Source organism: Carcharhinus amblyrhynchos, unplaced genomic scaffold (genome assembly GCF_965287045.1).
Source record: "Carcharhinus amblyrhynchos unplaced genomic scaffold, sCarAmb.v2.hapA scaffold_44, whole genome shotgun sequence".
NCBI lineage: Eukaryota > Metazoa > Chordata > Chondrichthyes > Carcharhiniformes > Carcharhinidae > Carcharhinus > Carcharhinus amblyrhynchos.
In genome coordinates, this window is record NW_027649785.1 from 3,438,662 (window position 1) to 3,464,251 (window position 25,590).

General features: G+C 48.4%; 1 protein-coding gene across 2 annotated transcripts in view; it reads left to right on the forward strand.

Moving 5' to 3' along the window:
• The window catches only part of LOC145337175 (galectin-9-like), a 59,232-nt gene that overhangs the window by 19,825 nt on the left and 13,817 nt on the right, over positions 1-25,590 (forward strand). For both annotated transcript variants that reach the window (XM_080181971.1, XM_080181972.1), the window contains exons 2-5: positions 5,555-5,643; positions 9,773-9,980; positions 14,120-14,239; positions 19,406-19,456. In XM_080181971.1, the coding sequence (XP_080038097.1) occupies positions 5,555-5,643; positions 9,773-9,980; positions 14,120-14,239; positions 19,406-19,456 (468 nt within the window). The remainder of the gene's footprint in view (positions 1-5,554; positions 5,644-9,772; positions 9,981-14,119; positions 14,240-19,405; positions 19,457-25,590) is intronic.

The window sequence follows — 25,590 nt, forward strand, 5'->3', positions numbered from 1 at the left end:
ATAGGCACATGGAACACTCCAGAATGATAGGGAGTGGGATAGCTTGATCTTGGGATTGGACATAGCTCGGCACAACATTGAGGGCCGAAGGGCCTGTACTGTGCTGTACTGTTCTATGCTCTATGTTCTTTGCCAAGGCAGCAGGAAGTGCAGACAGAATCAACGGATGGGAGGCTGGTTTGTGTGATGGGTTGGGCTACATTCATGACCTTTTGTAGTTTCTTGTGGTCTTGGGCCAAGCTGTGAGAGTACCAGGAAGAATGCTTTCTATGGTGCATCTACAAAAGTTGGAGAGCGTTGTAGCTGACGTGCCAAATTTCCTTGGTCTTTTGCGAGTTGGTGGGCTTTCTTAACTATAGTGTCGGAATCAGGGGACCAGGACAGGTTGTTCATGATCTGGACAACTAAAAACTTTAAACTTTTGACCCTTTTCACTTCGTCCCCATTGATGTAGACTGGGGCGTGTTCTCCTTTACACTTCCTGAAGTCGATGGCAATCTCTTTGTTTTGTTGACATTGAGGGAGGGATTATTGTTGCTGCACCAGTTCACCAGGTTCTCTATCTCGTTCCTGTACTCTGTCTCGTCATTGTTTGAGATCCGACCCATTACAGTGGTGTCATCAGCAAACTCGAAATTCAAGTTGGAGGGGAGTTTGGCCACACAGTCATAGGTGTCTAAGGAGTATATAGTAGGGAGTTGAGAACACAGCCTTGTGGGGCACCGATGTTGAAGATGATTGTGGAGGAGGTGTTGCCTATCCTTACTGATTACGGTCTGTGGGTTAGGAAGTTCAGGGTCCAGTCGCAGAGGGAGGAGCTGAGCCCCAGGTCACGGAGTTTAGAGATTAGTTTAATAGGAATAATGGTGTTGAAGGCTGAAATGCAGTCAATTAATAGGAATCTGACATAAGTGTCTTTATTGTCTAGGATCGAGTGTAGGGAAAGGGAAGTAGTGTCTGCTGTGAACCTGTTGCAGTGGCAGGCAAACTGTAGTGGATCCAGGAAGTCCAGGAGGCTGGAATTGATTCGTGCCATGCCTAACCTTTCGAAGCACTTCACAATGATGGATATCAGAGCCACCGGACAGTGGGCATTAAGGCACTCTGCTTGGTTTCTCTTAGGTACGGGGATGATGGTCGGCTTCTTGAAGCAGAAAGGGACCTCAGATTGTTATATAGAGAGATTGAAGATGTCTGTGAATCCCCCCGCCAGCTGATCAGCGCAGGATCTGAGTGCTTGTCCGGGTACCCCATCCGGGCCAGTCGCTTTCCGTGGGTTGACGTTCGAGAACACTACTCTGACATCTGCAGTGGTGACCCCCACCCCATACAGGTTCATCCTGGGCTCCCAGGGTTGAGGTCACACTCTCACTACCTCCAGTGAGGTAATAGAATGAATTGGACTCATCAGGGAGGGGGTGTGTTGGAGCCAGCGATTTTACACACCTTCACCTTGTCTTGTCGCCTGTTATGTCTTGCAGACCTTGCTATAGTCAGTGGGGGTCGGTGTGGCCTGGGACTCGAGCTTGGTCTCGTACTGTCTTTTGATGGATCTCCTTAGATCGTATCTGGCTTTTTTGTGTAGGTCAGTGTTGCCTGACTTGGGTGCCTCAGACCCGGACTTCAGCAAGCAGTGGATATTCCTGTTCACCCATGGTTTCCGGTTGGGAAACACATCGATTTGCTTCTTTGACTTCTACACACTTACTGGTGAAGTCAGTTACTGTAGTTACTGAAATATCTCACTGTTGCCATGGAGGTAGAGCGTTCCTCTTTTTATGACCATTTTAATCTTGCGTGGGCGCTATCAGTTCCTCTGTAGCGGTGTGGGGACTGGTACAAGCTGTCACGGGGTCAAAACACTTAGAGAACATAGAACATAGAACATTACAGCGCAGAACAGGCCCTTCGGCCCACGATGCTGCGCCGACCAGTTAAAAAACAATAACCCTCTAACCTAAACCAATCCCTTTTCATCCATAAACCTATCCACGGATCTCTTAAACGCCCCCAAACTAGGCACATTTACAATCGCGGCAGGCAGGGCATTCCAATCCCTCACCACCCTCTGGGTAAAGAACCTACCCCTGACATCCGTCCTATAACTACCACCCCTTAATTTAAATTTAATTTAATTTAATTTAGTTTACTTTAATTTAATTCCTAGCTACACCACATGGACTGTAGTGTTTTAAGAATATCTCACCACCACCACTACTCATTAGGGCACAGAAAATAAATTCTGGCCTTGTAGTGTTGCCTGTATTGTCATAAAAATCACTTATAAAACAAGGTGAAATGCACATCGTCATTACTTGAAAAGTAGACCAAACGAAATGAGACAAAGCAAAATCACATTAGAGCTCTCGACACTTTGGAAACAGTAAATTAACTCAACATCGATGCCTTAAACTGAATTTGTTTCTTTGCTATCAACACTATTCACTTTCTCCAATTAATAGCACAACTTATCTCCTCCAGTCACATTAGTTAGACTCACCAAGGCTTCCTCCGACAGCACCTTCCAAACCCGCAACCATCTGGAGGGACAAGAGCTGCAGATATTTGGGTATGCGGGTCCGAGTCACTCTGAACTCCCTCTCTAACAGCACTGTGGGTGTACCTACACCACATGGACTGCAGCTCACCCCCACTTTCTCAAGGGGAAATAGGGATAGGCAATAAACGCTGGCCCAGCCTGTTATCCCCACGTCCCATGAATGAATTTTAAAAATTTAATTCCACAGCGAACTTCCTTCTTTGTTAGGATTACAAATTCAGAATTGCCGATCGGTCAGAGGCATGATGGACTGAGCGCCCTTTTCTGTCCTGTAAATGTTCTATGATTCTATGAAGCTCATGTCCAGAACCATTCACAGAATTCCTAATTTTCTTACGACCAAGATCAAAGTCAAGCTTTAAGAGTTGGATCAGATATATACTTCGGGTGGCCCTGGTTGAACGACGGATCCTGGGAGAATTGTCAATCCACACCCTCATGTTGGATTTGATTTGATTTATTATTGTCACGTGTATGAACATACAGTGAAAAGTATTGATTCTTGTGTGCTATATGGCAAAGCATACCATTCATAGAGAAGGAAAGAACAAAGAACAATACAGCACAGGAACAGGCCCTTCGGCCCTCCAGGCCTGCACTGATCACGTGTTCCTAACTAGACCATCCATTTGTATCTCTCTATTCCCAGTCTGTTCATGTGGCTATCTAGATATGTCTTAAATGATCCCAGCGTGTCCGCCTCAACCACCTTGCTTGGTAGTGCACTCCAGGCCCCCACCACCCTCTGTGTAAAATACATCCCCCGCCTATCTGTATTGAAAGGAGAGAGTGTAGAGTGTAGTGTTACAATTATAGCCAGGGTATAGAGAAAGATCAACTTAATCATGCGGAGGCACAGTGGTTAGCACGGCTGCCTCACAGCGCCAGGGACCCAGGTTCAATTCCCAGCTTGGATCACTGTCTGTGTGGAGTCTGCACAGTCTCCCCGTGTCTGCGTGGGTTTCCTCCGATTTCCTCCCACAGTCTGAACGACGTGCTGGTTAGGTGCCTCAGCCATGCTCAATGCTGGAGGATTTTCACAGTAACTTCATTGCAGTGTTAATGTAAACCTAATGTGACTAATAAATAAACGTCATGCCTCACGTTGTGCCTGACCTCAGTGCCCATGTGAAACACCCTTCTGTACCCAGCCACTCTGCCCGCTCACTGCCTAATATTGCAGTATGAAGATCTTAGTATAACGAGGATGATTTTTAGAAATACGCTGACACGGGATGTGGGTGCCGCTGGTAAGGCAGAGTTTGTTGATCATCCCTGATTAATTTTCAGGAGTGTCTTGTTCAGCCATTTCAGGGTACATTATCAGTCAACAACATTGCTGCATCTCTGCAGTCACGTGTAAGCCAGACCAGGTAAGGTTGGCAGATTTCCTTCCCTAAAGGACATGAGTGAGCCAGATGGGTTTTTACAACAACTGATGAGAGTTTCACAGTCACCATTACTGAGAATAACTTTATATTTCAGATTTATTAATTGAATTTAAATTCCACCAGCTGTCTTGGTGGGATTTGAGACCATGAGTATTACCCTGGGTCTCTGTGACAAGTGGTGTCCCTCAGGGATCAGTGCTGGGACCTTTGCTGTTTGTAATATAGATAAATGATTTGGAGGAAAATATAACTGGTTTGATTAGTAAGTTTGCAGACCACACAAAGGTTGGTGGATTGCGGTGAGGACCATCAGAGGATACAGCCAGATATAGATCAGTTGGAGACTTGGGCAGAGAGATGGCAGATGGAGTTTAATCCAGACAAATGCATTTTGGAAGGTTTAATACAGATAGAGAATATACAGCAAATGGCAGAACCCTTAAGAATATTGATAGGCAGAGGGATCTGGGTGTACAGGTACACAGGTCACTGAAAGTGGTAATGCAGGTAGAGAAGGCGGTCAAGAAGGCATACGGCATGCTTGCCTTCATCGGCTGGGGCATTGAGTTTAAAAATTGGCAAATCATATTGCAGCTTTATCGAACCTTAAGCTGGTTTTGGAATATAGTGTTCAATTCTGGTCGCCCCACTTCCTGAAGGGTACAGAAAAGATTTACCAGGATGTTGCCCTGGTATGGAGGGCATTAGCTACAAGGAAAGATTGGAGAAACTTGGTTTGTTCTCACTGGAGTGACGGAGGTTGAGGGGAGACCTGATGGAAGTCTACAGGATTATGAGGGGCATGGGCAGAGTGGATAGTCAGAAGCTTTTTCCCAGTGCGGAAGGTCAATTACTAGGGGGCACGGGTTTAAGATGTGAGATTCAAGGTTTAACAGAGACGTACGAGGCAAGGGTGGTGGGTGCCTGGAACTCGCTGCTGGGGGAGGTAGTGGAGGCAGATACGATAGTGACTTTTAAGGGGCATCTTGACAAATACATGAATAGGGTGGGAATAGAGGGATGCGGTCCCTGGAAGGGGAGGGGGTTTTAGTTCAGTCGGGCAGCATGGTCAGTGCAGGATTGGAGGGCCGAAGGGCCTGTTCCTGTGCTGGAATTTGTTTCTTAGTTCTTTGTTTGTCTCTGCCCTCGTTCATGGTTGCAAATCTCTTGGTGCCTTTATCTGTGCTTTAAGTAATTAATGAAACAACATCCACCATCTGTTTATCATTGAAATATCATTAACAAACCATGGATATATCACTAACAGGTCATTAACAGGGAGTGCCCATCTGTTTTGACGTGACAAGTAGCTTTAGGATCCCATTGAACACCTACAAGTGCACAAGGAGGCTATTCAGCCCATCAAGTTTGCACTGACTCTCAAAAGAGCATCTTACCGTGTGGGTCACAGGCTTTTCCCTACGGGTGTGGAATTTGTTTAAATAAAATTCATACTTGAATCAAAGATTTTATTGGCTGGGAGCAGGAGGGATTAGGGGAAGATAGGGAGAGAGTTATCTTAGAAAGGAGGGGGTGTGTGTGCAGGAGTTCTGGAATGGTGGGGTGGAATGTCTCCTTGACCTCTCTGCTGCTTCTATTTCAGCTTATCCCCTTCACTGGGTCGATATTTGGTGGACTTCAAGATGGGAAGATGGTGTTAATTCAAGGCCAGGTGCCAGGACACGCCAAGAGGTAACATTACCAGGGAAATCAAAATCCGAGAACCTCCGGCCACACAGCCCTGTGGGCACTCGACACTCCTTTCTCCTTAGTCATCCTCAGTTTCCATCACTTCAACTCTGACACCCGCTGGTGCCCAAGGGAACTCTCCCCTTAACCTTCTCCACCCCTCTCTCTCAAGACACTCAATGTCGAGGATGAAGCTTTCGGTTAGCTGTCTGAGTTAGGTTCTAATGAATAATTCCTGGAGCACTGTGCAATATTTTACTGGGATATTGGCACTGCACACATCCATTCTTATCTCTCTAATCATCATCAGTGAATCAAACAGCTTCTCTTCCTGCCCCTACAGTGTTGTCTCTGATGTCACGAGGATCTATCCTTGTCCCCCTTTCTAGTTCTCATCTACATGTTCTTTGGCAATATTCATCGATTCCTAGAATCCCTACAGTGCAGAAGGAGGCCATTTGGCCCATCAAATCTGCACCGACTCCCCAGCAGAGCCCTATCCCGTAACCACACATATTTATCCCAGTAATCCCCCAACCTACACACCTTTGGAGACTGAGGGAGAATTTAGCATGGCCAATCCACCTAAACTTTTGACTGTGGGAGGAAACTGGAGAACCCAGAGGAAACCCACAGACACAGGGAGAATTTACAGACTCTGCACAGACAGTCACCCAAGGCCAGAATTGACCCCGGGTCTCTGGCAGCAATGCTAACCACTGTGCACCCCATTCAAAAACAGAGTGTTAGTTTTCACACATACAGCTCTGCCAGGTTCCTCCTCCATTATTCAATTATCAGACTGATTTTTATATCCAATACTGTATGAGCAGGAACCTTCTTCAACTAAATATCCAGAAGACTGAAGCCAATTCTTAAACTTCTGTGACAAGCTCCATTTCTGAGCCACGAAATCTACCCCTTATCCTGGCAAATATCTGAGAGTGAGCTGGACTGTTCCCAACCTCTGTGTCTCAGAGCTGTGCTTTCAACCACATATCCTCACATCACTACAGCTGAATATTTCCATCCTTGTGACTCTGCCCCCATCTCAGTTCATCGAAAGTAAAGTTTATTTATTTATTATTCACAAGTAAGACTTACATTAACACTGCAATGAAGTTGCTGTGAAAATCCCCACGTCGCCTCACTCCAGTACCTTTCAGACGGTGGGATGAAACCGGAGCACCCGGAGGAAACCCACGCAGACACGGGGGGAATGTGCAAACTCCACACAGACAGTGACCCAAGCCCGCTTCCTTGGCAATGTGAGGCAGCAGTGCTAATCACTGTGCCACCACACCACCTCAGCTGCTCAAAGCTTCATCCAAAGCCTTTGTTATCTCTCAATGTGACTGTCCCAACACTCTCCTGGCTGCTTTCCCCAATCCGCCCCCCAGAAACTCAAGTTGATACAAAACTCTTTGCTGTCCTTGTGCTAAATAACTCTAAATCCCATCAACCCATGCTAACTGACCCATACTGGCTCCTGCTAAAGCAACATTTTGATTTGAAAATTCTCCTTCTGCCAATCAAATTTCCCCATAGCTTCACCCTTCCCTATCTCTGTCATCTCATCCAGCCCCACAACCCACCGAGATATTTGTACTTCAATCTGACCCCCTCCACCTCTCCCTCCTCCATGAAGAAGATCTTTATAATCCTTTTGCTCCAATATGAGGTTTGGTATTAAATCTGGCTTTAGAAGGATCCTCTGAGGCACTTTGATGTTTTATCGGATTGAAGGCATTTGCTGTTTATAAGTGGTTGTTATTATTAGTGATGTTGCGCAAGTTGTTGTTGTTGTACACTTTAAAAAACTTCATTCATGGGGTGTGGGTGACTGGGTCAGCATTTATTGCCCATCACTAGTTGCCCTTGTCCAGAGGGCAGTTGAGGGCAGCTGTGGCGCTGGAGTCACATGTAGGCCAGGCCGGGTAAGGACGGGCAGATTTCCTTCCCCAAAGAGTATTAACGAACAAACTGGGTTTTTCCCAACAACTGACAACGGTTTCATGGTCATCAGTAGATTCTTAATTCCGGATTTTTAAAATTAAATTCATATTCCACCATCTGCTGTGATGGGATTCAAATCTGGGTCCCCAGAACATTATCCGAGTTTCTGGATTAATAGTCTAGTGATTGTACCACTAGGCTTTTACCTCCCCTTGTGACAGAACAAAATTTAAATTGAGAGAAAAACTCAAGAGACAAAATACTTTCCAAAATTGTTTGTGTTGAGGGACCTTCTCTGAGTAACGGACCATAAATAATAGCACTCACCCAGTGAACCCCCTTCAGATAATGGCACACTCCCAAAGAGCCCCCTTCAGATAATGGCACACTCCCAAAGAGCCCCCTTCAGATAATGGCACACTCCCAAAGAGCCCCCTTCAGATAATGGCACACTCCCAAAGAGCCCCCTTCAGATAATGGCACACTCCCAAAGAGCCCCCTTCAGATAATGGCACACTCCCAAAGAGCCCCCTTCAGATAATGGCACACTCCCAAAGAACCCCCTTCAGATAATGGCACACTCCTAAAGCATCGCCTCCTGAAGAACCCCCCCTTTCTGATAATGGCGCGCTCCCATGAGTTCCAATGATGGTTGTTCCCTGGTAACCCCTTTTGGATAATTGGGGGGAGACGTTGGCGCAGTGATACTGTCACAGGATTAGTAATAACTGGTTCAAATCCCACCGTGGTGGCTGGTGGAATTTAAGTTAAATCTGGAATATGAAACTGGCCCTGTTAGTGGTGACCATGACGACCATCATCGATTGTCATAAAAACCCATCTGGTTCACTGAGTTTTTCGGGAAGGAAATCTGCTGTCCTTCCCCAGTCTGGCCCACACGTGACTCCAAAGCCTCTGAGTCAAAGTCCAAAGATGTGCGGGTTAGGTTGATTGGCTAAGAATAGTGTCCAGGTTAGAGGGGTTAGTGGGTATAATATGTAGGGATATGAGACTAGGGCCTGGGTGGGATTGTGTTCGGTGCAGACTCGATGGGCCGAAGGGCCTTTTTCTGCACTGTAGGGTTTCTATGATTCTATGAAATGGTTGAGTGAGCCACTCAGCTCCAGGGCAATTAGGAATGAGCAAAAAAATGCTGGGCTTGTCAGCAATGCTCACATCTCGTTGAAGAAAGAACACTCCCATGGCCCCTTCCCCCCCCGTTCTACCCCACACCCTTCTGCTAACAACACCATCTCTCAGAAACCCTCTTTCAAATAATAACACACCCTCCGAGAGCCTGCAACCCCATCCCAGAAAGCAGCACACTCCCAAGGGCCTGACAAGTACCTATCCTGCACCTCCCCCCAATCTGATAATAACATGCTCCTGGCATCTCCTCTTCCCTGAGGTGGAATTGCACTTTTAGGGGGGTCCCACACTTTCCCTCCTTGTGGAGCATCCCCGTGGTCTGACACCCTGTTCCCTGGTGAGCCAGTCACCAGTGAGAAGCCAGCCCTCGCCTTCCCAGCCCTGACCTGGGGCTGGAGTCACCCCTACACCCCTTCGATGATCTGAGTTGGCAGGGTTGCTGTTGGCTGCCTGGCTGTTCCTAGCTCTCTGGCCTGGAAACAGTAACTGCGCGTGATAAAGTAGAGGCTCTGGGAATGGGACTTCCTGTCTTCAGCTCTCCAACACTCCCGCTCCAGTGTGTTACACACTCTCTGGCCTGGTCTCTACCCCCCAACCCTCCTCACTCTCAGCCCTTGGCCTCTGGGGTAAACCACCCCATTACTCCCCAAAACCAGGCCAAATTCAGAGCTACCAGGCTCTGATTAGTGTTCCCATGGTCACCTCTCAGTAGCCCTCCCCCACTCCCAATAGGACAGGACCCCCCCCCCCGCTGTGGCACTGTTTGTCTCATTGTGAGTCTGCCTTTGCCCCTTTCTAATCACAGCCCGTGCTCAGACAGTACCCCACCTTCAGATAATGGCAAGCTCCCACCCTTCAAATAACAACACGGTCCCAGGGACCTCCCCCCTTTTAGTCTTCTCAGTGTGAGAGTAAGCTGCTGTTCTAGTCGGTGTGTTGAGTGTGGTTGACTCAAGGCCGTTCCCAGTACTCAGGGAGCCAATGTTTCGAGCCGTGTGTGAACATCTGACTGACTCTGTCCCTGCAGGTTTGCTGTGGATTTTCAGTGTGGTAGCAGCCTGAAGCCACGCGCGGATGTTGCCTTTCACTTTAATCTGCGTTACGATGAGGGGACGGTGGTGTGTAACACGCTGGAGCGGGAGTGTTGGGGAGCTGAAGAGAGGAAGTCCCACTTACCCATCTCCAGAGGCTCCTACTTTGAACTGATCTTCAACGTGCGCAGTTACTGTTTCCAGGTAAGAAGGAAGACTTATGGATTCCATGGCAGGTTTGGATTTATTACTGTCACTTTGTATTAGTATTCGGTGAAAAGTATTGTTTCTTGTGCACGATACAAAGCATACCGTTCATAGAGAAGGAAACGAGAGAGTGCAGAATGTAGTGTTACAGTCATAGCAAGGGCGTAGAGAAAGATCAACTTAATGCGAGGTAGGTCCATTCAAACAACAGCAGGGAAGAAGCTGTTCTTGAGTCGGTCAGTATGTGACCTCAGACTTTTGTATCTTTTTTCCAATGGAAGAAGATGGAAGAGAGAATGTCCGGGGTGCTTGGGGTCTTTGATTATGCTGGCTGCTTTTCCAAGCCAGTGGGGAGTGTGGACTGAGTCATTGGATGGAAGGCTGGTTTGCGTGATGGATTGGGCTACATTCACAACATTTCGTTATTTCTTGCGGTCTTGGGCAGAGCAGGAGCCCATACCAAACTGTGATACAATGAAAAAGAATGCTTTCTATGGTAAAAGTTGGTGAGAGTTGCAGCTGATACGCCAAATTTCCTTAGTCTTCTGAGAAAGTAGAGGCACTGGTGGGCTTTCTTAACTATAGTGTCGGCATGGGGGGACCAGAACAGATTGGTGATCTGGGCACCTAAAAACTTGAAGCTTTCTACTTCATCCCCATTAATGAAGACAGGAGCACGTTCTCCTTTACACTCCCTGAAGTCGATGATAATCTCCTTCATTTTGTTGACACTGAGGGAGAGATTATTGTTGCTGTACCAGTTCACCAGATTCTCTATCTCATTCCTGTACTCTGTCTCATCATTGTTTGAGATCCGACCCACTACGGTGGTGTCATCAGCAAACTGGAAAATGGAATTGGAGGGGAATTTGGCCGCACAGTCAGAGGTGTATAAGGAGTATAGTAGGGGGCTGAGAACACAGCCTTGTGGGGCACCGGTGTTGAGGATGATCGTGGAGGAGGTGTAAACCTGTTGGACTTCAACCTGGTTTTGAGCTTCTCACTGTGCCCAAACCAGTCCAACATCATCTCCACATCTTAGTAAGAGGACACAGAAGGCTATTCCAGTGACTGGAGGCTCGTGTCCACAAGAATCAGTGCTAGGACTTAGGATAATTTATTCACAGATCTCTGCAAGGCAGCGGAGCAGGTGAATAGAATAGTTAAGTCGGTATATGGGACACTATCCTTACTGATTGTGGTCTCTGAGTTAGGAAGTTCAGGATCCAGTCGCAGAGGGAGTTGCCAGGTTTTGTAAGAAGCTGTCTCCTCCAGGGGTGCGAGCCTGGCCATACGACTGAAATCTAATGTCGAGATGATCTGAGACCAAGACCCGTGTTGCATTCCTTGTATCCCAGCACGGTGACCCAGTGGTTAGCACTGCTGCCTCACAGCCTGAGGAACACAAGTCCGACTCCCGGCTTGGGTCACCGTCTGTGCGGAGTCTGCATGTTCTCCCCGTGTCAGCATGGGATTCCTCCCACATCCCGGTTAGGTGGATTGGTGCTAAATTACCCCTTAGTGTCCAAAGATGTGTAGGTTATAAATTAGTTTAGAATCTTTTTGATTATCCTGGCAGCTGAAAGGTGGGTCACGAGTCCTACGGAGCTACGTTGGGAACGCCATTTCTAGTTCATGAATGTTCATCGAGAGGACACGTGTGTTCTTCCCCCAAATTAAGTGCCCCACCAGCAGGAACTTGGAAGATTCTGTGCCCAGGCTGGACACAGGGGAGGAGTGAGACTGGAGGTTGTTGCGCTTGCTTCAGCCTGTTTTTTTTGCATCATTGAGGATGGGGATATTTGTGCAGCCTCCTCCTCCAGTGAGTTGTTTAATTGTCCACCACCCATGCCCGGCTGGGTGTGGGAGAACTGCAGAGGTTGGATCGGATCCGTTGGTGGTGGAATCTGTGTCAGTTCCTTGCTGTGTTGTACCTTCATCAGGTTTATGCCTCATTTCCTCTCATGCCTTCCTACACTCGTTATTGAACCAGGGTTGATCCCTTGCTTCCTGGTAATGGTCGAGTGGAGGATATGTTGGACCTTGCGGTTACAGGTTGTGGTTGAATACAATTCTGTTGCTGCTGAAGTGAGATATCACCGAGCGAGAGTTTTCTATAAGTCTTCAGCCAACTTGATTCACTCCACATGGTATCAAAATTCGATAGAAGACCCTAGATACTATAAAGGCAATAGACCCTGACAATATTCCAGTAATAGTACTAACAGCCTGTGCTGCAGACCTGGCGATGCCCCTGGCCAAGCTCTTCCAGAACAGTTACAACACTGGCATCTACCCAGTGATGTGGAAGATTGCCCAGGGATGGCCTGTACACAATAAACAGGACAAATCCAACCTGGCCATTAGCCGTCCCATCAGTCATCTCTCGACCATCAGTAAGGTGATGGAAGGGGTCAACAGTGCTGACAAGGAGCACAATAACAGCTCAGTGACGCCCAGTTTGGGTTCTGCCAGTGTCCCTGAGATCCTGACCTCATTACAGCCTAGGCTCAAACTTGGACAAAAGAAGTGAATGCCAGAGGTGAGGTGAGAGTGACAGCCCTCGACATCAAGGCAGCAATTGACTGAGTGTGGCATCGAGGGGCCATAGCAAAACTTCAACTCATGAAAATTGTTGCGGGGGGGGGGGGGGGAACCCCTCTGATGGTTGGAGTTATATCTAACACAAAGAAAGATGGTTGTGGTGATTGGGGGGTCAATCATCTCAGTCCCAGGACATCACTGAAGGAGTTCCTCAGGGTAGTGTCCAAGGCCCAACCATCTTCAGCTGTTCCAACACTGACCTCTCTTCCATCAAAAGCAGTGGGGATGTTGGCTGATGATTCACAATATTCAGCACCATTCACCACTCCTCAGATACTGAAGCAGTCAGAAGGCCACTTGCATCAAGAACTTGGCAATATCCAGGCTTGGGTTGATAAGCGGCAAATAACATTTATACAACACAAATGCCAGGCAATACTCGTCTCCAACAAAAGAGAATCCAACCACCGTCCCCTTTGTTATTTTATGAAATTACCATTACTGAATCTCCCACATCCTGGGGGTTACCATTCACCAAAACTGGACTAGCTGTGTAAATACCATGGCTACCAGATCAGGCCAAAGCCCATGGCAACTCACTTCCTGACTCCCAAAAGCCTGTCCACCACACTCCTGACTTGTGCCTTGTAGATGGTGGACAGGCTTTTGGGAGTCAGGAAGTGAATTACTTGCCATGGGCTTTGGCCTGATCTGGTAGCCATGGTATTTACACAGCTAGTCCAGTTTTGGTGAATGGTAACCCCCAGGATGTGGGAGATTTGCTTGTTTGGGTGCAGCTCCTATAACACGCAAGAAGATTGACACCATCCAGGACAAAGCAGCCCTGCTGAATTGAGACCTCAGCTACAAACATTCACTCCCTCCACCACTGAGGCACAGTGTCAGCAGTGTGTACCATCTACAAGCTACACTGCAGGAACTTACCAAGGTTCCTTGGATAGTACTTTCCAAATCTACGACCATCACTGTCTAAAAGGAGAACAGAGAACATTACAGCACAGGAACAGACCCCCCGGCCCTCCAATCCTGCACTGACCACACTGCCCGATTTAACCAACACCCCCCCACCTCCCTCCCCCACCCCCCGAGGAACAGAGGAGGATTTTTAAGGAGATTTTTTTCAGTACTCAGCAAAAATATATTCCAGTGATAAAGAAGGACTGTAAGAAAAGGGATAACCAGCCGTGGATATCGAAGGAAATAAAGGAGAATATTAAATTAGAAACCGATGTGCACAGAGCGGCTAAAAATAGTGGGGAATTAGAAGATTGGGAAAGATTTAAAAAATAACAAAGAATGACTAAGAAAGCGATAAAGAAAGGAAAGATAGAGTATGAAACTAAACTAGCTCTACATATAAAAAATGATAGTAAAAGTTTTTACAAATATATAAAGAAGAGAGTGGCGAGAGTGAATGTTGGACCCTTGGAGGATGAGAGGGGGGATTTAACGGTGGGAAACGAGGAAATGGCTGAGACTTTAAATAAGTTTTTTGTGTTGGTCTTCACAGAGGAGGATACAAATAGCTTACCAAATATTAAAGATATTTCATAATTCTTTCTCTTATAAAGGTTTCTGTGAATGGTCAGCATTACGTTGACTACAACCACAGGTTGTCCTTCAATAGAGTGGACACGTTGAAAGTTTCAGGAGATGTTCATGTGAACGCCATCACCTTTAGGAACCTAAACGTAAGTAATTTCTTAATGTTTATCTGAGACAAAACAGGACAGAGACCATCTCTAGTTGAAACCGTGGTTTAAATTCTGACACTTGCTCTGTAATGTAAACATATCACAAAATAAGAACATCAGAACTAGGAGCAGTTGGCCATCTGGCCCCTCGAGCCTGCTCCGCCATTCAATAAGATCATGGCTGATCTTTTCATGGACTCAGCTCCACTTACCCACCCGCTCACCATAACCCTTAATTCCTTTAACTGTTCAAAAATTTATCTATCCTTGTCTTAAAAACATTCAATGAGGTAGCCTCAACTGCTTCACTGGGCGGGGAATTCCACAGATTCACAACCCTTTGTGTGAAGAAGTTCCCCCTCAACTCAGTCCTAAATCTGCTCCCCCTTATTTTGAGGTTATGCCCCCAGTTCTAGTTTCGCCCACCAGTGGCAACAACCTCCCTGCCTCTATCTTGTCTATTTTCTTCATAATCTTATATGTTTCTATAAGGTCTCCCCTCATTCTTCTAAATTCTGACAGCACTGGCGTCAAAGAACAAAGAACAAAATCAGCCCGGGAAACAGGCCCTTCGGCCCAACGAGCCCGCGCTGCCATCTCAACACCACCAGTCCCCCTCTTCCCCCACGACCCCTGTCTAATGTTTTACGGCCATCCAGATTGAGGGAAACTGATTTAGGGACAATTTATTACTGCCAATCAGCCTAACAGCGCATCTTTGGGGTGTGGGAGGAAACCGGAGCACCCGGAGAAAACCCACGCAAGCACGGGGAGAATGTGCAAACTCCCACAGACACCGGCCCAAATCCATGTGTCTGCACAGCAATCAGCGATAGTCACTGAGCTGCCGTCTTGCCCAGTATCTGGTCCAGTTCAGGCACACACTAACGACATGAAGCACTAGGCCAATCTCGAACAACCAAGAGCAGCCCCAGTACGACCCATCGCGTGTATGCCCCTCATTGGACACGAGGTGGACCGACTTAAAACCTGTGAATGAAAAGAGAAAAACATTATTATCATACTATACCCATTTACATTACCAGGGACACCCCAATGCTAATGACCCTTATTTAAAAGGTTCTCCTATATCCACCCATCTCCAACTCAGTCATGCACCTGTCTAAGTTACTCTTAAAGGACTCCAGCGTGTTTACCTCCACCACCTTACTTGTCAGCGCACAAGGTGAATTTTATTTTAAAGCCAATCATTTCCTTCCATTATCCTGCATAAAATCAGACAGGATAATGGCTGGAAAAGCGGATAAATTAGATGGTGAGGCCTACTTAAATCATAAAGCCCCAGCCCAAGGCATGTCCACTGCTGATGGCTCGTTCCATGTAAATGCTTGTGGGTAACTTTGTCTGAATTGGCTGTAAGAACGAGGATTAAATCAGATAAACCTTCTTACTCAACTGAAGTATAAATAATCTGTTAGAATGTATTTAAGAAATGATTGGATGTTGCCCGAGGGGCACTGTTGAGGTTTGCTGGATGGAGGAGTTAAGGTGAATGGTCTTTCTCGTAGAATTTTGGAATCCCAACAGTGCAGAAAGAGGCCATTTGGTTCATCAAGTCTGCACCGACCACAATCCCACCTAGACCCCATCCCTAGAACCCCATGTATTTACCCTGCTAATCCCTCTGACACTAAGGGGCAATTTAACACGGCCAAATCACTGACTGCAGGAGCACCCGGACGAAACCCACACAGACACGGGGAGAGTGTGCAAATTCCGCACAGACAGTGAAGCGAGGCCAGAATTGAAGCCCGGCGCTGTGAGACAGCAGTGCTATCCACTGTGCCACCCTACGATCACCCGTAATGACAGCGTGGCTTCCACCAGTGCGGACGTGCCAAGTGGAAATCACATGTTTAACAAAGGGAGATGAGAAAAGCCAATCTCTCGGGCATAGAACATAGTTTTGTACAGTTGCAACATGACGCTGCGACTCCTAAATTCAATCCCCCTACCAATAAACGCCAAGACACCGTATGCCTTCCTAACAACCTTATCTACTTGACTCCCAACTTTCAGGGATCTATGTACACATACACCTAGATCCCTCTGTTCATCCACACTATTCCGAGTCCTACCGTTAGCCCTATACTCTACACATCTGTTATTCCTGCCAAAGTGAATTACCTCACACTTCTCCGCATTAAACTCCATCCGCCACCTCTCGGCCCAGCTCTGCAACTTGTCTAAGTCTCCCTGTAAACTATGACACCCTTCCTCACAATCTACCACACCTCCGACTTTGGTGTCATCAGCAAATTTACTAATCCACCCAACTATACCCTCATCCAGATCATTAATAAAAATTACAAACAGCAGTGGCCCCAAAACAGATCCCTGAGGCACACCACTCGTAACCGAACTCCATGACGAATACTTTCCATCAACCACCACCCTCTGTCTCCTATCCGCCAGCCAATTCCTGATCCAATTCCCTAGATCACCCCCAATCCCATACATCTGCATTTTCTGCAGAAGCCTTCCATGGTGAACCTTATCAAACGCCTTACTAAAATCCATATATACCACGTCAACTGCCTTACCCCCATCCACCTCTTTGGAGAGAATTCATAAATTCTTCAGAGAGAATTGATAAAGTCTTGAAGGACGTGGTGAGGGGGGTGCGAGAGGGCGGGGTGGGGGGAGCATGTGGCTGGGAGGACGTTACTTTCCCTTTTGATGGAGGAAGATTCAAAGTACTGAAACAAGCAAATGTGGAAAATTCGGGATGAGGGGAGGTGGTGGTGTAGTTGTAATTGTCACTGGACTAGTAATCCAGAGACCCAGGGTTCAAATCCCACCATGACAGACGGTGAAATTTGAATTTAATGAAAATCTGGAATTAAGAATCTACTTATGACCATGAAACACTGTCAATTGTTGGAAAAACCCATCTGGTTCACTAATGTCCCTTCAGGGAAGGAAATCTGCTGTCCTTACCTGGTCTGGCCTACATGTGACTCCAGAGCCACAGCGATGTGGTTAACTCTTAAATACACTCAGGAATGGGCAATAAATGCTGGCCCTACCAGAGAAGCCCCCATCCAATGAACAAATAATTTTTTTTTAAAAATGCCTTCAAACGTGGGGTGGCACGGCAGCACAGTGGGTTAGCACGGCTGCTTCACAGCTCCAGGGTCCTGGGTTCGATTCCCAGCTCGGGTCACTGTCTGCGTGGAGTTTGCACATTCTCCTCGTGTCTGCGTAGGTTTCCTTCAAGTGCTCCGGTTTCCTCCCACAGTCCAAAGATGTGCGGGTTAGGTTGATTGGCCATGCTAAAAAATTGCCCCTTAGTGTCCAGGGATGTGTAGGTTAGAGGGATTAGTGGGTATAATATGTAGGGATATGGGGGTGGGCCTGGGTGGGATTGTGGTCAGTGCAGACTCGATGGGCCAAAGGGCCTCTTTCTGCACTGTAGGGTTCTATGATTCAATGAAATCCAGTTATTATGCTTATTCTGATAAATATGAGTTACATCAGGTTCTGATGAAGGATCTTACCCTATAGTTTGGGGGCGTTTAAGAGGTCCGTGGATAGGTTTATGGATGGAAAGGGATTGGTTTAGGTTAGAGGGTCATTGCTTTTCTCTTAATTGGTTGGCGCAACATCGTGGGCCGAAGGGCCTGTTCTGCGCTGTAATGTTCTATGTTCTATCGTTCGTTTATCCTTCTGTCTTTGATTTGACTCTGTTCTTCCAGAGCATGAGGCCTTCCTGCTTCCTGTGTTCTAACTCATTTTAAGACTTGTTTCCCCATCAGCTCACTAACCTCAATTGGCTCTCAGTCCATGTGTCTCTCATGCACGTTGCTTTAACCCTCTCCCTCCCCTATCACTGTCACCTCTTCCAGCCCCACAACCTTCCAGATCTCTGCAGTCCTTTTGTCAATTCTCAGTTCCTCCTTCCCACCATTGGGTGGCCATACTTTCAGCTGTTAAGGCTCTGGAATTCCCTCCCCACTAGCCACAGATTTGACACCTCCCAGACTGTGCTGTGTGCTGTATGTTTGAGGGAAGCATGGGGGGGCGGTTTAGCACTGCTGCCTCACAGCACCGAGGACCCGGGTTTGATTCCAGCCTTGGGTGACAGTATGGAGTTTGCATGTTCTCCTCCTGCCTGCGTGGGTTTCCTCCGGTTGCTCCAGTTTCCTCCCACACTTCAAGAAGTGTGGATTGGCCATGCTAAATTGTCCCTCGTGTCCAAAGAAGTGCAGGTTAGGGGATTAGCAGGGTAAATATATGGGATTATGGGGTAGGGGCTGGGTGGGATGTTGTGTCAGAGGGTCGGTGCAGGCTCCTTCTGCACTGCAGGGACTCTGTTCACCTTTACACCAAGTCCCATTCATCCATTAGCCACTAGTCTCGCAAAGACTCAAATTTTAAATTCTCATCTGTATTTTTGTCTATGTCTTCACCACTCCCTATCTTTCTTCCAGCCCTAGAAGCCTCCAAGATAACTGACCCGTCTCCATTTTTGGCTTCTGGTCCATCCCTGATTTTAATTCCTTCTCCTGCCTGGACCCTGAGCTCTGAGACTCCCTACCTAAACCTCACCATCTCTCCAACTTACCCTCTTCCTTTTAAGACACTCTATAACACCTGGAGAATGATTGAACCCATACAGTGCAGAAGGTGGCCATTCGGCCCATTGACCCTGCACCAACTCTCCGAAAGAGCAGTCTATCTAGGTCCCCTCCCCTGCCCTATTCCCATAACTCCGTGCATTTACCATGGCTAATCAACCCTAACCTACAAATCTTAGGATCCTAAGGGGCAATTTAGCATGGCCAATTCGCCTAACCTGTGTATCTTTGGAGTGTGGGAGGAAACCGGAGCACCTGAAGGAAGCCCACGCAGACATGGGGAGAAGGTACAAACTTCACACTGATAGTCCCCCAGGTTGGAATTGAACCCGGTTCCCTGGCGCTGTGAGGCAGCAGTGCTAAACACTGAGGCACTGCACTGACCTTGACTATCTTTTTGACCATAACCCTGCCCTGATGTCTCGTTCCTTGGTTTGGTGTTAATGTTTTCCTGAGGTTATTCCTCTGGCGTGCTGTATACTGTGTACAAGGATATCTGTGATTACAAATTCCTGTGGCTCTGATTCTGTTCATCCTAATTCTGATTCTGTTTTTGTTCCAGGTTCCTCCAGCTTACGCTCCACCAGCTTACACCCCAGTTCAGGCTGTTAGTGTAAGTCTGGTTACATTTCATTCTTTCAACTGTTCCTGCTAGGTTTTGTGAATGTGAATAGTCTCCGTTACATGCATTTTTAAACATAAGATTTACATTTGGATGTTGTGACAAGTGGGATGACTTGTTTACTCGGGAAAAGTGTGCTGAAATCATCAGGATATGTTGAGTCATCTGATCTTCCTCCAATCCTCGAGGAAACAGACTGGATAATACTCCCATCCTGTAGTGGGGGGGGGGGGCGGGGAGACTGCTTATTCCTCCCATTGTCTCTCTGGGGCTGCAGATAACCTTTCTATTCTTCAGGGGGACAGGCTGTGGACAACCCTCCCATCCTGAACAGCACAGTGGTTCTCACAGTGCCGGGGACCCGGGTCTGATTCCCGGCTTGGGTCATTATCTGTGTGGAATCTGCACATTCTCTGGCTTTACTCCAGCTTCATAACTGTTAAATTTCTAAAATGTTCTCGTTCTGATGAAGTATTAATTCAGTTAGTAGCCCTCCCTCCCCCAACGCAACCCTCAGAGTTGTGTGTTAGCGCTTGAATTCTTAACTCACTTCCCCTCTCCAAGCTGGGGCCAGACCTACTGAGAGTTTACAGACATTCTGGATAAATATTGGGAAGAACGATCCCATTGTCCTTCTCATAGATGCTGTTCCCTAGGTCCCCATTCCATTCCTCTCGCCAGCCAACACACTTCCTCCCACACTCCAAACAAGTGTCAGCTTGGTGGATTGGCCATGCTATATCGCCTCTTAATGTCCCAAGCTGTGTAGGTTAGGTGGGTTAGCGGGGTAAGCTGTGTAGGTTAGGTGGATTAGCGGGGTAAGCCGTGTAGGTTAGATGGATTAGCGGGGTAAGCCGTGTAGGTTAGGTGGGTTAGCAGGGTAAGCTGTGTAGGTTAGGTGGGTTAGCGGGGTAAGCTGTGTAGGTTAGGTGGGTTAGCAGGGTAAGCTGTGTAGGTTAGGTGGGTTAGCGGGGTAAGCTGTGTAGGTTAGGTGGGTTAGCAGGGTAAGCTGTGTAGGTTAGGTGGGTTAGCGGGGTAAGCTGTGTAGGTTAGGTGGGTTAGCAGGGTAAGCTGTGTAGGTTAGGTGGGTTAGCGGGGTAAGCTGTGTAGGTTAGGTGGATTAGCGGGGTAAGCTGTGTAGGTTAGATGGATTAGCGGGGTAAGCCGTGTAGGTTAGGTGGGTTAGAGGGGTAAACTGTGTAGGTTAGGTGGATTAGCGGGGTAAGCTGTGTAGGTTAGATGGATTAGCGGGGTAAGCCGTGTAGGTTAGGTGGGTTAGCGGGGTAAGCCGTGTAGGTTAGGTGGGTTAGCGGGGTAAGCTGTGTAGGTTAGGTGGATTAGCGGGGTAAGCCGTGTAGGTTAGGTGGGTTAGCGGGGTAAGCCGTGTAGGTTAGGTGGGTTAGCGTGGTAAGCTGTGTAGGTTAGGTGGGTTAGCGGGGTAAGCTGTGTAGGTTAGGTGGGTTAGCGGGGTAAGCTGTGTAGGTTAGATGGATTAGCGGGGTAAGCCGTGTAGGTTAGGTGGATTAGCGGGGTAAGCTGTGTAGGTTAGGTGGGTTAGCGGGGTAAGCTGTGTAGGTTAGGTGGGTTAGCGGGGTAAGCTGTGTAGGTTAGGTGGGTTAGCGGGGTAAGCTGTGTAGGTTAGGTGGATTAGCGGGGTAAGCTGTGTAGGTTAGGTGGATTAGCGGGGTAAGCTGTGTAGGTTAGATGGATTAGCGGGGTAAGCCGTGTAGGTTAGGTGGGTTAGCGGGGTAAGCCGTGTAGGTTAGATGGATTAGCGGGGTAAGCCGTGTAGGTTAGGTGGGTTAGCGGGGTAAGCCGTGTAGGTTAGGTGGGTTAGCGGGGTAAGCTGTGTAGGTTAGGTGGGTTAGCGGGGTAAGCTGTGTAGGTTAGGTGGGTTAGCGGGGTAAGCTGTGTAGGTTAGGTGGGTTAGCGGGGTAAGCTGTGTAGGTTAGGTGGGTTAGCGGGGTAAGCCGTGTAGGTTAGGTGGGTTAGCGGGGTAAGCCGTGTAGGTTAGATGGATTAGCGGGGTAAGATGTGTAGGTTAGGTGGGTTAGCGGGATAAGCCGTGTAGGTTAGGTGGGTTAGCGGGGTAAGCCGTGTAGGTTAGGTGGGTTAGCGGGGTAAGCCGTGTAGGTTAGATGGATTAGCGGGGTAAGCCGTGTAGGTTAGGTGGGTTAGCGGGGTAAGCCGTGTAGGTTAGGTGGGTTAGCGGGGTAAGCTGTGTAGGTTAGGTGGGTTAGCGGGGTAAGCTGTGTAGGTTAGGTGGGTTAGCGGAGTAAGCCGTGTAGGTTAGATGGATTAGCGGGGTAAGCCGTGTAGGTTAGGTGGGTTAGCGGGGTAAGCTGTGTAGGTTAGGTGGGTTAGCGGGGTAAGCCATGTAGGTTAGATGGATTAGCGGGGTAAGCTGTGTAGGTTAGGGGGGTTAGCGGGGTAAGCTGTGTAGGTTAGATGGGTTAGCGGGGTAAGCTGTGTAGGTTAGGTGGGTTAGCGGGGTAAGCTGTGTAGGTTAGGTGGGTTAGCGGGGTAAGCTGTGTAGGTTAGGTGGGTTAGCGGGGTAAGCTGTGTAGGTTAGATGGGTTAGCGGGGTAAGCTGTGTAGGTTAGGTGGGTTAGCGGGGTAAGCTGTGTAGGTTAGGTGGGTTAGCGGGGTAAGCCGTGTAGGTTAGGGGGGTTAGCGGGGTAAGCTGTGTAGGTTAGGTGGGTTAGCGGGGTAAGCTGTGTAGGTTAGGGGGGTTAGCGGGGTAAGGTGTGTAGGTTAGGTGGGTTAGCGGGGTAAGCTGTGTAGGTTAGGTGGGTTAGCGGGGTAAGCTGTGTAGGTTAGGTGGGTTAGCGGGGTAAGCTGTGTAGGTTAGGTGGGTTAGCGGGGTAAGCTGTGTAGGTTAGGTGGATTAGCGGGGTAAGCTGTGTAGGTTAGGGGGGTTAGCGGGGTAAACTGTGTAGGTTAGGTGGGTTAGCGGGGTAAGTTGTGTAGGTTAGGTGGGTTAGCGGGGTAAGCTGTGTAGGTTAGATGGGTTAGCGGGGTAAGCTGTGTAGGTTAGGTGGATTAGCGGGGTAAGCTGTGTAGGTTAGGGGGGTTAGCGGGGTAAGCTGTGTAGGTTAGGTGGGTTAGCGGGGTAAGCTGTGTAGGTTAGGTGGGTTAGCGGGGTAAGCTGTGTAGGTTAGATGGGTTAGTGGGGTAAGCTGTGTAGGTTAGATGGGTTAGTGGGGTAAGCTGTGTAGGTTAGATGGGTTAGCGGGGTAAGCTGTGTAGGTTAGGTGGGTTAGTGGGGTAAGCTGTGTAGGTTAGGTGGGTTAGTGGGGTAAGCCGTGTAGGTTAGGTGGGTTAGTGGGGTAAGCTGTGTAGGTTAGGTGGGTTAGTGGGGTAAGCTGTGTAGGTTAGGTGGGTTAGCGGGGTAAGCTGTGTAGGTTAGATGGGTTAGCGGGGTAAGCTGTGTAGGTTAGGTGGGTTAGTGGGGTAAGCTGTGTAGGTTAGATGGGTTAGCGGGGTAAGCTGTGTAGGTTAGATGGGTTAGCGGGGTAAGCTGTGTAGGTTAGGTGGGTTAGTGGGGTAAGCTGTGTAGGTTAGGTGGGTTAGTGGGGTAAGCTGTGTAGGTTAGATGGGTTAGCGGGGTAAGCTGTGTAGGTTAGGTGGGTTAGCGGGGTAAGCTGTGTAGGTTAGGTGGGTTAGTGGGGTAAGCTGTGTAGGTTAGGTGGGTTAGCGGGGTAAGCCGTGTAGGTTAGGTGGGTTAGCGGGGTAAGCTGTGTAGGTTAGGTGGGTTAGCGGGGTAAGCTGTGTAGGTTAGATGGGTTAGCGGGGTAAGCTGTGTAGGTTAGATGGGTTAGCGGGGTAAGCCGTGTAGGTTAGGTGGGTTAGCGGGGTAAGCCGTGTAGGTTAGGTGGGTTAGCGGGGTAAGCTGTGTAGGTTAGATGGGTTAGCGGGGTAAACTGTGTAGGTTAGGGGGGTTAGCGGGGTAAGCTGTGTAGGTTAGGTGGGTTAGCGGGGTAAGCTGTGTAGGTTAGGTGGGTTAGCGGGGTAAGCCGTGTAGGTTAGGTGGGTTAGTGGGGTAAGCTGTGTAGGTTAGGTGGGTTAGTGGGGTAAGCTGTGTAGGTTAGGTGGGTTAGCGGGGTAAGCTGTGTAGGTTAGGTGGGTTAGCGGGGTAAGCTGTGTAGGTTAGGTGGGTTAGCGGGGTAAGCTGTGTAGGTTAGGTGGGTTAGCGGGGTAAGCTGTGTAGGTTAGGTGGGTTAGCGGGGTAAGCTGTGTAGGTTAGGTGGGTTAGCGGGGTAAGCTGTGTAGGTTAGGTGGGTTAGCGGGGTAAGCTGTGTAGGTTAGTTGGGTTAGCGGGGTAAGCTGTGTAGGTTAGGTGGGTTAGCGGGGTAAGCTGTGTAGGTTAGGTGGGTTAGCGGGGTAAGCTGTGTAGGTTAGGTGGGTTAGCGGGGTAAGCTGTGTAGGTTAGGTGGGTTAGCGGGGTAAGCTGTGTAGGTTAGGTGGGTTAGCGGGGTAAGCTGTGTAGGTTAGGTGGGTTAGCGGGGTAAGCTGTGTAGGTTAGGTGGGTTAGCGGGGTAAGCTGTGTAGGTTAGGTGGGTTAGCGGGGTAAGCTGTGTAGGTTAGGTGGGTTAGCGGGGTAAGCCGTGTAGGTTAGGTGGGTTAGCGGGGTAAGCCGTGTAGGTTAGGTGGGTTAGCGGGGTAAGCCGTGTAGGTTAGGTGGGTTAGCGGGGTAAGCTGTGTAGGTTAGGTGGGTTAGCGGGGTAAGCTGTGTAGGTTAGGTGGGTTAGCGGGGTAAACTGTGTAGGTTAGGTGGGTTAGCGGGGTAAACTGTGTAGGTTAGGTGGATTAGCGGGGTAAGCTGTGTAGGTTAGATGGATTAGCGGGGTAAGCTGTGTAGGTTAGGTGGGTTAGCGGGGTAAGCCGTGTAGGTTAGGTGGGTTAGCGGGGTAAGCTGTGTAGGTTAGGTGGGTTAGCGGGGTAAGCTGTGTAGGTTAGGTGGGTTAGCGGGGTAAACTGTGTAGGTTAGGTGGGTTAGCGGGGTAAACTGTGTAGGTTAGGTGGGTTAGCGGGGTAAGCTGTGTAGGTTAGGGGGGTTAGCGGGGTAAGCTGTGTAGGTTAGGTGGGTTAGCGGGGTAAGCCGTGTAGGTTAGGTGGGTTAGCGGGGTAAGCTGTGTAGGTTAGGTGGGTTAGCGGGGTAAGCTGTGTAGGTTAGATGGATTAGCGGGGTAAGCCGTGTAGGTTAGGTGGATTAGCGGGGTAAGCTGTGTAGGTTAGGGGGGTTAGCGGGGTAAGCTGTGTAGGTTAGATGGGTTAGCGGGGTAAGCTGTGTAGGTTTGGTGGGTTAGCGGGGTAAGCTGTGTAGGTTAGGTGGATTAGCGGGGTAAGCTGTGTAGGTTAGGGGGGTTAGCGGGGTAAACTGTGTAGGTTAGGTGGGTTAGCGGGGTAAGCTGTGTAGGTTAGGTGGGTTAGTGGGGTAAGCTGTGTAGGTTAGGTGGGTTAGCGGGGTAAGCTGTGTAGGTTAGGTGGATTAGCGGGGTAAGCCGTGTAGGTTAGGTGGGTTAGCGGGGTAAGCTGTGTAGGTTAGGTGGGTTAGCGGGGTAAGCTGTGTAGGTTAGATGGATTAGCGGGGTAAGCTGTGTAGGTTAGATGGATTAGCGGGGTAAGCTGTGTAGGTTAGGTGGGTTAGCGGGGTAAGCTGTGTAGGTTAGGTGGGTTAGCGGGGTAAGCCGTGTAGGTTAGGTGGATTAGCTGGGTAAAGATGTGGTGTTATGGAGCATGGGGTAGATGATCTGTTGAAGATTTGCTGCAGACGTGATGGACTGAATGGTCTCCTTCTCCACTTCCTACTCTGTAGCCAGGGGACTGCAGGGTGTTCTCGATTGCCACTGTTCCACTCACGGCCTGTTTGTCTAACCATATTCATTTGATTAGTCAATTAGTTATTAATTTATACAAAATTAATAGAAAGTTACACTGTCCTAGCTTGGAGACAAAGGATTTTCCAGTTATCGGAAGATGACAAAGGAGATCCTCGGTTGGCCTTCCACTAAAAAGTTCAACCATGAACCAAATCCCTGACTTCTCACTTGGTTCATGTCTCACTCTCCGGCGTTCACTGCTTTCCACGTGTTCCCTGAATAATCATCTACAATAATATCTCC